General features: G+C 41.7%; 1 protein-coding gene across 2 annotated transcripts in view; it reads left to right on the forward strand.

The window, feature by feature from the left end:
• The window catches only part of NELL1 (neural EGFL like 1), a 534,618-nt gene that overhangs the window by 139,788 nt on the left and 380,531 nt on the right, over nt 1-14,299 (forward strand). For both annotated transcript variants that reach the window (XM_072118935.1, XM_072118936.1), the window contains exon 5: nt 2,408-2,504. In XM_072118935.1, coding sequence (XP_071975036.1) covers nt 2,408-2,504 — 97 coding nt within the window. The remainder of the gene's footprint in view (nt 1-2,407; nt 2,505-14,299) is intronic.

Here is a 14,299-nt window from a genome sequence, read left to right on the forward strand (position 1 = left end):
AATATGAATAGCGCAGTGATTGTGAATGTCACCCTCATCATAACTCTGGACAGAGCACACATTTAATATTTTCTGCCGCCTGCACTCACTGTGCTCCCCTGCTAGGTAATGCACTTATTATGTGCTGCTAGGAGGAGAGGGGAAAGAAGGCCAATTATGGTACTCATAGTTCTGATAAAGTTTTCCAAAACTGCTCTAGCCACTCACTGACCCCTCGTACATGAATGTACAAGAATTTACTTACATTAATAATGTCCCATGTACAAGAATATAACTACTATAATACTGCCCCCTATGTACAAGAATATAACTACTATAATACTGCCCCCTATGTACAGGAATATAACGACTATAATGCTGCCCCCTATGTACAAGAATATAACTACTATAATACTGCCCCTATGTACAGGAATATAACTACTATAATACTGCCCCCTTTGTGCAAGAATATAACTACTATAATGCTGCCCCCTATGTACAGGAATATAACTACTATAATACTGTCCCCTATGTACAAGAATATAACTACTATAATACTGCCCCCTATGTACAAGAATATAACTACTATAATACTGCCCCCTATGTACAAGAATATAATTACTATAATACTGCCCCCTATGTACAAGAATATAACTACTATAATACTGCCCCCTATGTACAAGAATATAACTACTATAATACTGCCCCTAAGTACAGGAATGTAACTACTATAATACTGCCCCCTATGTACATTAATATAACTACTATAATACTGCCCCCTATGTACAAGAATATAACTACTATAATACTGGCCCCTATGTACAGGAATATAACTACTATAATACTGCCCCCCTATGTACAAGAATATAACTACTATAATACTGCCCCCTATGTACAAGAATATAACTACTATAATACTGCCCCCTATGTACAAGAATATAACTACTATAATACTGCCCCCTATGTACAAGAATATAACTACTATAATACTGTCCGCTATGTACAAGAATATAACTACTATAATGCTGCCCCCTATGTACAGGAATATAACTACTATAATACTGCCCCTATGTACAAGAATATAACTACTATAATACTGCTCCCTATGTACAAGAATATAACTACTATAATACTGCCCCCTATGTACAAGAATATAACTACTATAATGCTGCCCCCTATGTACAGGAATATAACTACTATAATACTGCCTCTTATGTACAGGAATATAACTACTATAATACTGCCCCCTATGTACAAGAATATAACTACTATAATACTGCCCCCTATGTACAGGAATATAACTACTATAATACTGCCCCTATGTACAGGAATATAACTACTATAATACTGCCCCCTATGTACAGGAATATAACTACTATAATACTGCCTCTTATGTACAAGAATATAACTACTATAATACTGCCCCCTATGTACAAGAATATAACTACTATAATACTGCCCCTATGTACAAGAATATAACTACTATAATACTGCCCCCTATGTACAAAAATATAACTACTATAATACTGCCCCCTATGTACAAAAATATAACTACTATAATACTGCCCCCTATGTACAGGAATATAACTACTATAATACTGCCCCCTATGTACAGGAATATAACTACTATAATACTGCCTCCTATATACAAGATTATAACTACTATAATACTGCCCCCTATGTACAGGAATATAACTACTATAATACTGCCCCCTATGTACAAGAATATAACTACTATAATACTGTCCCCTATGTACAAGAATATAACTACTATAATACTGCCCCCTATGTACAGGAATATAACTACTATAATACTGCCCCCTATGTACAAGAATATAACTACTATAATACTGCCCCCGATGTACAAGAATATAACTACTATAATACTGCCCCCTATGTACAAGAATATAACTACTATAATGCTGCTACTATGTAAAATAATATGAAGTTGGTTAATATCTCTACCTGTGAGTCTGCGCAGAGATGTGAAGTGGTGATGGTTCTGCTTTGGGGTTTTAGTGGTTGCAGATAAGAGATTGTTGTGATTTTTTAACATGTTTTTTTATCCCCTTTAATCCTCTTGTGATGCAGGATTTTAATTAATGCTGCTCTGTGATTGTGCTCAGCGCCATGTGTCAGGTTTCCCACCATTTCACAGGAATCTAAAGATAGAGCAGAAATCTCAACGTTTATTGTTTTAGTCACGAAAAAAATCCAACGTGGTAAAAGCAGATTAATGAAATGCGTGTGTGGGGCGGCGATAAGCGCGTTCTTACCGCCACCATCTAGCAGGCGCACAGATGGCTTCATTATAAGGTATCGCAGTCAGCAGCCGCAGCTTCTCACATGTGGCGCTCGCTACCATCATTTTATTTTTAATAAAGGATTTTTTGTAATTAATTTTTTATATTCCTGTTTTTTTTATTAGGATTTATGAGCGAGTGATTGATCCTCCCGAAAGCAATTTGTCACCGGGAAGCAGCTTATGGCTCGGACAGCGAAACAGGAAACATGGATTCTTTAAGGTAGGACGATCCCGCAATAGTCACCGTGACTCTGCCCATCAGCGCTGATCGGTGATGATGATGATTGATGGTGGTCACTCAGAAGCTCTGGATTTCCATAGGATTATGTTTCTCTATTTCTAGTCTTCTAGGTGGTTTTCCTCCTCCTCTTCCTCTTTTATCTCCTCCTCTTCCTCTTTTTTTCTCCTCCTCTTCCTCTTTTTCCACCTCCTCTTTTATCTCCTCCTCTTCCTCTTTTGTCTCCAACTCTTTCTCTTTTTTCTCATCCTCTTCCTCTTTTTTCTCTCCCTCTTCCTCTTTCCCTCTTCCTCCTCCTCTTCCTCTTTTTCCTCTTCTCTTCCTATTTTATCTCCTCCTCTTCCTCTTTTTCCTCTTCTCTTCCTATTTTATCTCCTCCTCTTTCTCTTTTATCTCCTCCTCTTCCTCTTTTATCTCCTCCTCTTCCTCTTTTATCTCCTTCTCTTCCTCTTTTATCTCCTTCTCTTCCTCTTTTATCTCCTCCTCTTCCTCTTTTATCTCCTCCTCTTCCTCTTTTATCTCCTTCTCTTCCTCTTTTATCTCCAACTCTTTCTCTTTTTTCTCATCCTCTTCCTCTTTTTTCTCCTCTTCCTCTTTTTTTCTCTCCCTCTTCCTCTTTCCCTCTTCCTCCACTTCCTCTTCTTTCACATTTTCCTTCTTCATCTCCTAACGTTCATCTTTCCCTTTGTTTCTCCTCCTCATCTTCTTTTCCTACCTCTTCCTCCTCTTACTCTTTTTTTCTCCTTTATTTCCCCCTTTTCCCATTTTTTTCCTTTTCCTATTTCTCCTCTTTCTTCAACCTCTGGAGTCTTGTTGATTTTGGTGGTTCAACCTTCCAACCTAATTACATATGAAGGTGATAGCAGATCAATTGGTCTAAACAATGGTGGTGCAGTTGGATTTCAGCATGCCTAATCCATTTAAGGAAATCTACCATCAAAATCCATCATGATACCAGGGACACTTACTCATAGATCCAGGCACAGTGACTGTGGTAATCTTATTTGTTACTACCTTCCTTCTAAAATCCACATATAGGCTCACAGGCTGTTACACTGTGCAGGAGAAATTCTCCCTCCCTCTGTGTGAGATTACATCAGGCAAAGGGAGGGGGGAGGTGCTGAGGGAGCAGAAGGGGGGGGGGGGGGAAGGGAACAAAGGGGCTCTGGTAACATTCCCTTTGACTGATTAGCATAATTTTATAAGTTAATAGAAGGAAGTAGGCCATGGATGACAAATCTTAGTAGATTACCACAGTCCCGGTGCCTGGATCTATGAGTAATGTCCCTGGTTTATCAGGATGGATTTTGATGGGAGATTTCCTTTAAATCTTAAGCCGCCCACATAGGTGTCTGGTTGTTCCCCTCTACCCTTTAGGGACTTATCTATACACATTTAGCTCATGTTGATGGGCTCTTTCTCAAAAAAGGAAAGAGAGAAGGCTGCTGCCACTGGTGTCCCTTCTTATCTTCTATCAAACAAAAGGATCTGTAAATTCCACAATCTTATGTGATATGAATATTATGTACATGGCGATCTTTTTTGTTTTTATATTGATTGCCTATATATAGAATAGGTGATCAATACTAAAAACTATACGTCCAAACCCCCCTGTCACCCATGCCGTGAATCAGTTTCGCTTAAGGGGTCAATGGCATATAAGGTCATAAAGGTACCCGAAAACTCTGCTCATTAGGTTCTCTACTGTCAGATGGGTGGTCCTGAGCTGGAGGAGGCAATCTGACACTATCATAAAAATTGACACTGATTGCTCCCAATTGGTGGGGATTAGAGAGAAAATTCCAACTGGCTGGGAATCAGCGGAAACTATTTAAGGGTGCCAAGAGTGGATGTTGGTGGAGATGGTGAAAGGTCCTCTTTAAGATAAAGCTTCTGGATGGTCATCTTCAATTGGAAGGTGTACTTTCACTTTTGACTATAGTTTTTTGGTTCGAAATCAGTGGCACGGCAACTATTAAATGATCTGAAGAGTTGGTGATGGTTGAGATGGTGAAGCTTCTGGATGGTCATCTTCGAGTGGAAGGTCAACATTCTCTATGGTTTGATGTAGACTATATATTTCCCCCATTTCAAGATCTTATAGATGCCTTAGCATCCTCTTAGTCTATGACCTTCCGTAAAATTAATATGTCCTTAGGACATGTCTAATGGGATGTTGATGAAGTGATGGCCAGTTGTCTATCTGTGCCCACCACAAGATGTTAATCATTGAAGACTTCCCCGTGTTGTCCATGTCTCAGGCTCCGATTGCTCATTGCGTCAGGTTAACAAGGATAAAGCAGACTTCAAAGTCAGTCCCGTTCATTATGCTCCATGTAAATCCGTTTTCAAAAAATAAGGCATTCAGCCCTCCCCCCCCACCAGAGCAGCGAGGCGAGATCTGAAGGGTTCTTCACATCAAAACATTATTCATTTGAGAAAATTGCCCATGTGACGGTAATATTCCTGGTGAAATTGTCATGAATTTCCATAATCAACATGGTCGACTACTCACTCAATTTCCCCCTTAATGTATTCAGTACATAAACGATTACTCCGCCACCAGTTAGAGAAGAAGAAAATTTCCAATCGCATGGAGAAGATGTGATACGGACTCGTCTTTGATGACACAGCCCGGGCGGCAGAGCTCGAAGAGCGCAACGGGTATTCTTAAATACATTAAAAAAAAAAGTCGTCTTAGCGGCCCACCCCGCCTGATGCATCGACACCCCCCACCACCCTCCGCTGCGTCTCCGCCGTCACATCTTCCAAAGTGAATGAGTTATCGGGACAGAACGAAATTGATGATATATTTTATAGACCGCATCTGCTGTTACATCTCGTCTGCTTCCGTTAGTCCACAGATGGCGAACATATGTCAATCATCGCAAAGTATCAAACAAATCGTCGTTTCCTTCCCCCTCCCCCACACAATTACATCTTTTATTTTATGCCTCACACAGTCGGGTATAGTACTACAAATGAATATCTGGACTCATTAGAAGGTGGGAAGCAGCTGGATACTCACCGGTTCTGTGCTGTGTATATGGAAAAATCCTATGTAATGGGAGAAAAACATGGAGTGTGCCGGAGAAATGAGCCGGACATCTCATCTAATTGTCTTATATCCAATATCTGTCACTATCTATCTATATCTAGTATCTGTCTGTCTACATTATCTATATATCTGTTGCATATCTGTCCACTATGTATCTATCTCATAACTATGAGATTTAATATGTCATATCTATCTTTTTTATGTATCTATTGCATATTTGTCTACTATCAATCTATCTCATATCCATCCATTTATTTATTTTGTATCTAGCTCATGTCTATCCATTAAGCTACAATAATCTGCAAAAGTAGCAGCTCGGAGCAGGATAGAAAAGAAATGTGTAGGAGCTGCAGACAGGAAAGAGAAGTGTCCCATGTAACAGGATAGAAGAGAAGTGTGTAGGAGCTGCAGACAGGACAGAGAAGTGTCCCATGTAACAGGATAGAAGAGAAGTGAGTGGGAGCTGCAGACAGTACAGAGAAGTGTCCGGTGTAGCAGAATAGAAAAGAAGTGTGTAGGAGCTGCAGACAGGACAGAGAAGTGTCCCATGTAACTGGATAGAAGAGAAGTGAGTGGGAGCTGTAGACAGTACAGAGAAGTGTCCCGTGTAGCAGAATAGAAAAGAAGTGTGTAGGAGCTGCAGACAGGACAGAGAAGTGTCCCATGTAACTGGATAGAAGAGAAGTGAGTGGGAGCTGCAGACAGTACAGAGAAGTGTCCCATGTAACAGGATAGAAGAGAAGTGAGTGGGAGCTGTAGACAGTACAGAGAAGTGTCCCCGTGTAGCAGAATAGAAAAGAAGTGTGTAGGAGCTGCAGATAGGACAGAGAAGTGTCCCCGTGTAGCAGGATGACCACACTGGTGTCTGAGGAGGATACTGACAGAATTACAGGGGGGCAGTAGAACAAGCCAGGAGAAGCCCCTGCTGAGGAGGTCACTGGGTGCTGGGTGTCACACACCTGGGTGCTGCTGTGGGGGTCATTCTCAGGGAGGAGCTTGTAGCAGGATCCCATGTAAGTGACCAAATCTAACATTGCGACTATATTGCTCCTAAATTATCTAGAGACTCACAAGTGATAAATAAGAGGCATGAACTCAACTCATCACAGATGGTCGTAACTTGTGGCGCAACAGTGCACCTCATTCAGGTGCAAATAACGGAACTAGTGTGGCAGAACTGTGATACATCTGGCCCTTTGTTCCATTCCGCTTACCCATCTTACACTGCATCAGTTCCTAAACTATTCTCCTTCTCAGCAAGTTATTTACATCTATATGTCTCATGTCTATACTGTATGCCTACTTATATATCTTATCATTTTCTCTCATATCTATCTCCTATCTATCTATATATCTCATATCTATCTATCTATCTATCTATCTATCTATCTATCTATCTATCTATCTATCTATCTATCTCCTATCTATCTATCTATCTATCTATCTCCTATCTATCTATCTCCTATCTATCTCCTATCTATCTATATATCTCATATCTATCTATCTATCTATCTATCTCCTATCTATCTATCTCCTATCTATCTCCTATCTATCTATCTATCTATCTATCTATCTATCTATCTATCTATCTATCTATCTATCTATCAAACGTTGCTGTTATTACTCATCATGGAATAAAAAAGAATCACGTTTCTTCACACATTTGGAGTGCTGCTCATTTTTTGGATTTTTACTACCAGAGGATCTGAGGCCCGATCCCAGGACGCCTGCACCCGCTATAGTCAACCAGATAGTGCCGCTGGATCTTTCTACAAGTATCAATCTATCTATCTATCTATCTATCTATCTATCTATCTATCTATCTCTCTTCTATCTATATATCTATCTATCTATCTATCTCATATCTATCTATCTATCTATCTCATATCTATCTATCTATCTATCTATCTATCTATCTATCTATCTATCTATCTATCTATCTCATATCTATCTATCTATCTATCTCATATCTATCTATCTATCTATCTCATATCTATCTATCTATCTATCTATCAATCTATCTATCTATCAATCTATCTCATATCTATCTATCTCATATCTATCTATCTCATATCTATCTATCTCATATCTATCTATCTATCTATCTATCTCATATCTATCTATCTCATATCTATCTATCTATCTATCTATATATCTATCTATCTCTATCTATCTGTCATCATCTATATATCTATATATCTTTCCATTTTCTGTTCTATTTCCTGTATTATGTGACTTTGTCCCATTCTGCATCCCCATGTGACGCTGAGGCAGTTCATAAACCATCCTCCTCCCCAGCGAGGTATTTACATCCGCAGCAGGACCTCTCTGTGCATTTTAAGACAATTTGTTTTAGTGTTTTGGCGCCAGGCAGGAGGCTTCTATTTTCCATAGAATAATCAGGAGTTGGACACAATGTGGGCTCAGTCACAGCGATGGAAGAAATCCCTTTGTATTACAGACATAAATTTCCCATCACCTAAAAGACGGGGCTATTTATTGGGCCCCGATGAGCGCGGTTTCTCCGTATTACGGTATTACGTGGCTGCTTTGGTTGTGCTTTGTTGTTTTTGCTTATTTTTGTATTTTATTTCTTCTCGCTCCCGTAAGAGGAGGCGGCAGCAGCGCGGGAAGTCCGGAGGTTTCAGTGGGAGATGAAATATTTTCTGATGCTTTGTGGTACGGCAGATTTTTGCTAAACAGCTAAACAATGCCCCCCCCCCCTCCACCCACGTAATATCTGGGGGTAGATGGAATCAAAACACATATTTAGGCAGCGACGATATCACGCGGCTTACCTATTACTTACATCTACATCCACCTACAGGAAAAGCCAATCTTACAGCCTGGTGGGTCAGGTATGGTGTCATTATGGGGGTGGGGGTACTTGTATTTGGGGAGTAATCATAGGACAATAACATATAATAATATCTATTCATGTAATCATTATATAATATGTATCTGCATTCTAGAATTTAAACGGAACCTGCCACCAGATATTACCCCTATAATAAATCTCCTCCAAAGTCAAGCAAAAATGACTCTTCTCTCTTCATTTTCACATGAGACGAGTCAAGTTTAGTGGATGCAGGGATAGTGTCAATTCAGACACCCCTATCGTCTGTCCTATAGCACTTAGAAACTTTTTGAATATTAAATATAAGGATCTCATCTTTTGGAGCCCATCAGGCTCAGGTACCTACAGACAGTTTTGGAAAAATAAGCTGCAGATAAGATCCAGGTCCTGCGTAATTTTTTTAACTGCTTGTATATCCAGTTCTGTAGTGCATCGAAAAGATGAGATTCTCATCTTTAATACAACACAAGGGGGCTCATTTACTAAGGGTCCGCGGCCGCACTTTAGTTGGATTTTCAGACATTTCGGGGATTTGCTCCGCTGTGAAGTATTTAGAAGGGGATTGTGTCGCACGTGATCGGATTTTAGCGCAGCGGTGCCGGCTTTCATGCGACAGAAATCGGGGGCCGGGTCGTCGGACGATCCGACTGATTCGTACTGAGTGCGAGATTTAACATTCAAATTGTGTCGCAAGACAATGCACTTACATGCACCAGGAAGAAGAAGGTGAACTCCGGTGGACCTGAGCATATCCTGAATGTGTCGCTTCCCCGCTCAGGTCCGCCGGAGTTCACCTTCTTCTTCCTGGTGCATGTAAGTGCATTGTCTTGCGACACAATTTGAAAGTTAAATCTTGCACTCAGTAGAAATCAGTCGGATCATCCGACGGTCCCTTATTTCTGCTGCATGAAAGCCAGCGCAGCTGCGCCACAATCTGGTCGCGTGCGACACAATCCCAGCGCAGACCTTCAAAACTTGTCCAAGCTGTGTAATCCCCGAAAACGTCAGAAAGTCCAACGAAAGTGAGCACGCGACCCTTAGTAAATGAGCCCCAATAAGCTTGTTTGTGCCACAGAACAGAAGATAGGGGTTTCTGAAGTGACACTGTCCCTGCAATCACTAAACTTGACTCATCTCATGTGAAAGTGAGGTGAGGAGAGTCATATTTGCCCGACTTTGTGGGAGAGACGGGTGAGATTTTACGTAAAAGAGGAAATTCATAAAAGGGCAACCTACCTGAGGGGACTAGTAGTTTAGTGGGGTAAAATCTGGTGATAGGTTCCCTTTAAGGCTAGGTCTCCAAATTCCCTTCTAATAAGAGAAGTAGAACATGGAGTCGATAGCTGCTCCAGGAGTTGCTGTCAAATGAGTGTCTAAATTTGCTCTTCGCAAGATATTCTGTACCCTCAGTAAAAAAAAGACTTCTACCCCGCCGCCCAAATAAACTTTTCTGGCTCCATCTTCCCCCATCCCCTCTGCCCGATGTAATCTCACACAGTGGGAGGGGGAAGTGCTTCTGCAAGGTGTAACAGCCTGAGAAGTTACAGTTTAAAGAGGCTCTGTTAACACCCTCCAGAGCCCTTCTGGCTCATTAGCATAATTGTAAATATTGATTTTAGAAGGAATGAGGCCATGGAAAAGAAATATAAGGGGCTACTCTAGCCCCTCTGTGTTCTGGATTTACAGGCTGTGACGCTGTCTTACCTTCCTCCACACTTCCTTACCTCAGCACTTGCTGAAAACAGCACTGGGGAGGGTGAGACAGTGTAACAGTCTGTAAACCAGATTACCACAGTCCCGGTGCCTGGATGTATGAATAATGTCCCTGGTTTATCAGGATGGATTTTAAAAAAAAATGACATAAATTGGACCTGTGTTTTGGACCTGTGATGTATTTAAGCAGGGGTGGGGCCAAAGTTAAGCAGGGGAGGGAGCTGCCTGGAGAAACACATTCTTATTTCATGGTTGTAGACACAATAGGGCAGGTAATTCTGCTATCCGTTGGCTCTGGGGCCTGCGGGGGGCTGTAGGGCTCCTCTTATGTAATCCCTATGTGTCAGGGTGAATGGCCGAATTCCTAGTCTCTGCACTGATACCGCTATATTAATAGCATCTGTCTCCTTGATGGATCGGCTGCATCATTAAGGTAACTAATTAGTTCTATATTGGAGCCATAAATTTCCTGCCGCGATGATTACTTAAGGTTAATTCAGACAATTACATAAATCAGAAATGTTTTAATAGACAGAATACAACAGGCACAAGGGACGTGCACCGGCAAGAGGAAGGAGAAGACAAATGAAGAACGAGTGATCGTACAAGAGGGAAGTCAGAGATAGAGGTCGGAGGGGGAGGTCAGAGAGGGAGGTCAGATTACATACTGTCTTCACACAGACAATGTGTAGACAGGAGAGGGAAGCAATTCTAGATACAAAGTGCAGCACGAGAGAAGATTGTAATGTAGTGTCCGTCGCTCGCACATTGTGGTGTGTTAAACATCACGTTTACACAGCATTTTGTAAATGCAAATGTTAACAATAATGTAATTAGGCAAATCACCTCTCCCCAACGTGATGAAAACGCAACCAAAACGCTCCGTGCAACCGTGCCCTTCATTTGTTTGGAAGGAACTGAAACACATGAAATTATAAGGGGTTACTCACTGAAATGCTGTAGGAAGCGGAGGAAGGGGCCCGTAGATTGACTCACTGATAGCGGAGATCTTGAAAATAATAAGGAATTGAAAGACAAAGTCAGAACTTTCTAGCATGCATCTGGTCTTGATCCGGGTGGACCTCCCCTTTAATATGTGGGTCACATAATCCAGCGCCGCCATGGCTTGTGGAATAGCTTTGCCTTAATGAAGCCGGGCCCAGAGAGCGCCGGCATTAATAATCCAGCGTTCTGCAGCTTTTATTTCATGGCTTCTCCTTATCAATATTTGATTCACAAATAAATGGGGGGGCTCTGCTGGTAATGATCTCCCCGTGTTGCAGTCATGTGGCCCGGACATATTTTATTTACACGTCTGTTTGCTTTGCGTTTTCTGGAATGAGATTCTCGCTCTCATTATTCCGCTGGCGGGGCGGACACAACCTGCTCGGCTGAATGAAAGGGTTAACAGTCAGCGCTGCGGGCGTCAGCACCTTCCAGGATGACACAATGAAGGCGCCTGGAAGCGGCTGATACAATGTATCACAGTGTATGAAAAAGAATGCAAATTTACACCTGCGCTTCAATGTGTTATTACAAGATCTGCCCGACATATAAGCGTCTGCATACAATAGTATATCACGTATCACACGATTCTGGTTCAGTAATGTTTGACCTTTGATCCTTCGCTGATGGCCTTTAAGAGGAAATTACTTCTCATCCCCAAATATGGATCAACATCCCGTCCCCTCACAATGTATCAACCAAAATGTTATATTATTACACTGTAGACATCCTGACTCCTCCTGACCCTGCAACATGTATCACCATGATGGTCCCTCCTGATCCTGCACCATGTATCAGTATCCCAGCACCTCCTGACCCTGCACCTTGTATTATTATTCTGGCTTCACCTGACCCTGCACCTTGTATCATTATTCTGGCTTCTCCTGACCCTGTACCATGTATCAGTATTCTGGCTTCTCCTGATCCTGCACCATGTATCAGTATCCCAGCACCTCCTGACCCTGCACCTTGTATTATTATTCTGGCTTCTCCTGACCCTGCACCATGTATCAGTATTCTGGCTTCTCCTGACCCTGCACCATGTATCAGCATTCCAGTACTTCCTGACCCTGTACCATGTATCAGAATCCCAGTCTTTCCTCACCCTGCATCATGTCTCCACATCCTAGTTCCTCCTCACCCTGCACCATGTAGTGGAACCCCAAGTCCCTCCTGACTCTGCACCATATATGGTCATCCTTGCCTCTCCTGACCCTGCACCATGTTTCAGGAAATTATGTCATTGAATCTGACAATCCAGTAATACTCTTTACAATAGTAACAGCAGTGGGGCTCGGATACATTGCAAGGAACACAAGATGGAATATCAAGATGGATTGCTGACTCTTTTATTTATTATGCATTTATTAAAGGGGTATTCTGGGGTTTGTAGCTAGATCCCCAATCCTATCCTATTGCTGTATATGACTTGTAGATCCACTGACCTCTTTTCTTGCTTCTTTTATTCACTTATATCATAGTTCATGTTCTCATCGCTGATTTTGCTTTCCAATGTTCCCTTCATAGGTTTTAATAACTTGACTATTGATTTTCCCCATGATCCGTCTTACTCTCTTCTCTTGCCATATATTGCGCCGTCCTGTGATTCCCGCTGAGATGTTTCTGTTACTTTGTATCTCATTAGCACAGCAGAGGTTTCATTAATAAACTTGTGTATTGATTGGTTATCCCCTGACTCCTGATGAGGTGATGGAGATCAGGTGCTACTACTGGGGCACCCAGTGACCGTCAGAGTGAGGGCGCCGATTTGCTTTATGTGAATAGAGCCCTGTAGTTGCAGACCTAGTTGGGGGCTAAAACACAAGGTTCTTTATAAGAAACTATGTATCCTCTATGCCAGTGATGGCGAACCTTTTAGAGACTGAGTGCCCAAACTACAACAAAGACCCACTTATTTATCGCAAAGTGCCAACACAGAAATGTAATTTGTGATTTATACTCCCTTCTCTGTCACAGTTTTCATTGATACCAGCGCCTGAGGACACCAATAAAGCAGAAAATAGTCCCAGGTACAGCTGTCACTTTAAAATAGCTCTGTGCACAGCAAGTCCTGGGCTGTCTGGGACTGCAGGAAGATACCTGGAGTCATCTCTGGTGATGGCCTGAGTGCCCACAGAAAGGGCTCTGAGTGCCACCTCTGGCACCAGTGCCATAGGTTCGCCATCACTGCTCTAGGGCTTTATTTGTGCCTGGTAGTACAGCTTTCCCACATATAAAGGCAGCAGTTTTAGCCATGCTATAGGTAAAGTGCCCTCACACTGGGCATGCATTTTTAAGCAGATTGAAAATGGATTAAAAACGCATATGTGTGCCATCACCCTAATGCTGGTTGCAGAGACATGAGCACAGCAGTGTGAGGACGCGCCCTTAGTGTCTGAGCTACAATCCTGGAATATAAATCCATATTTCACAGTCCTGTTGCTACTAATAACATACACAAAGGTGTCATTATACATCTCTTCAGGGACACTGCCTAAGACTGGCTGCACAGAGCACAGCAGTGTGAGGACACAGACCCAGTGCACTTGAAGAAACTACAATATTTCACAGTTCTTCTGCTACTAACAACATACACATCTCTCCAGGGACAATACCTAGCACTGGACACCGAAACATTGTAACAAACCATCAGCACAGGGGGATAGATATGTATTGTTCAGGAAATTGTCCTTGATAGTAGAATCCTTCAATGATTGATCCTCCACCATCTTTCCGTACACACGTTGCGTTTTGTTTGCGCTAATGCGGATGTTTTCAAACACATCACAACAGCTGAGAAAAGGAGATTTGCCTAATTGCATTGCTGTTATTATTGCGTTTACAAAACGCATGCGTTAAAGCAACATTACCACATAGGGTTAACATTTTGTTTGTTAACACCACGTTAACACTTGCGCTTTGCAAACGCAATGTTAACAACTATGTTATTTGTCAAATCTCCACTTCTCAGCTGTTAGCGTAAACAAAACGCAACGTGTGAACGCAGCCTCAGGGTGATGGCACACGTGGCATTTTGAATGCGTTTTTGGGCATGTCTGTCAAAAAACGCATGCGTTTCTCGAAAAATGCATGTATTTTTTGAAAACGCATCCGTTTTTGATCAGTTTGAAATAAGATAATTGG

The sequence above is a fragment of the Engystomops pustulosus genome, chromosome 7 (genome assembly GCF_040894005.1).
Source record: "Engystomops pustulosus chromosome 7, aEngPut4.maternal, whole genome shotgun sequence".
NCBI lineage: Eukaryota > Metazoa > Chordata > Amphibia > Anura > Leptodactylidae > Engystomops > Engystomops pustulosus.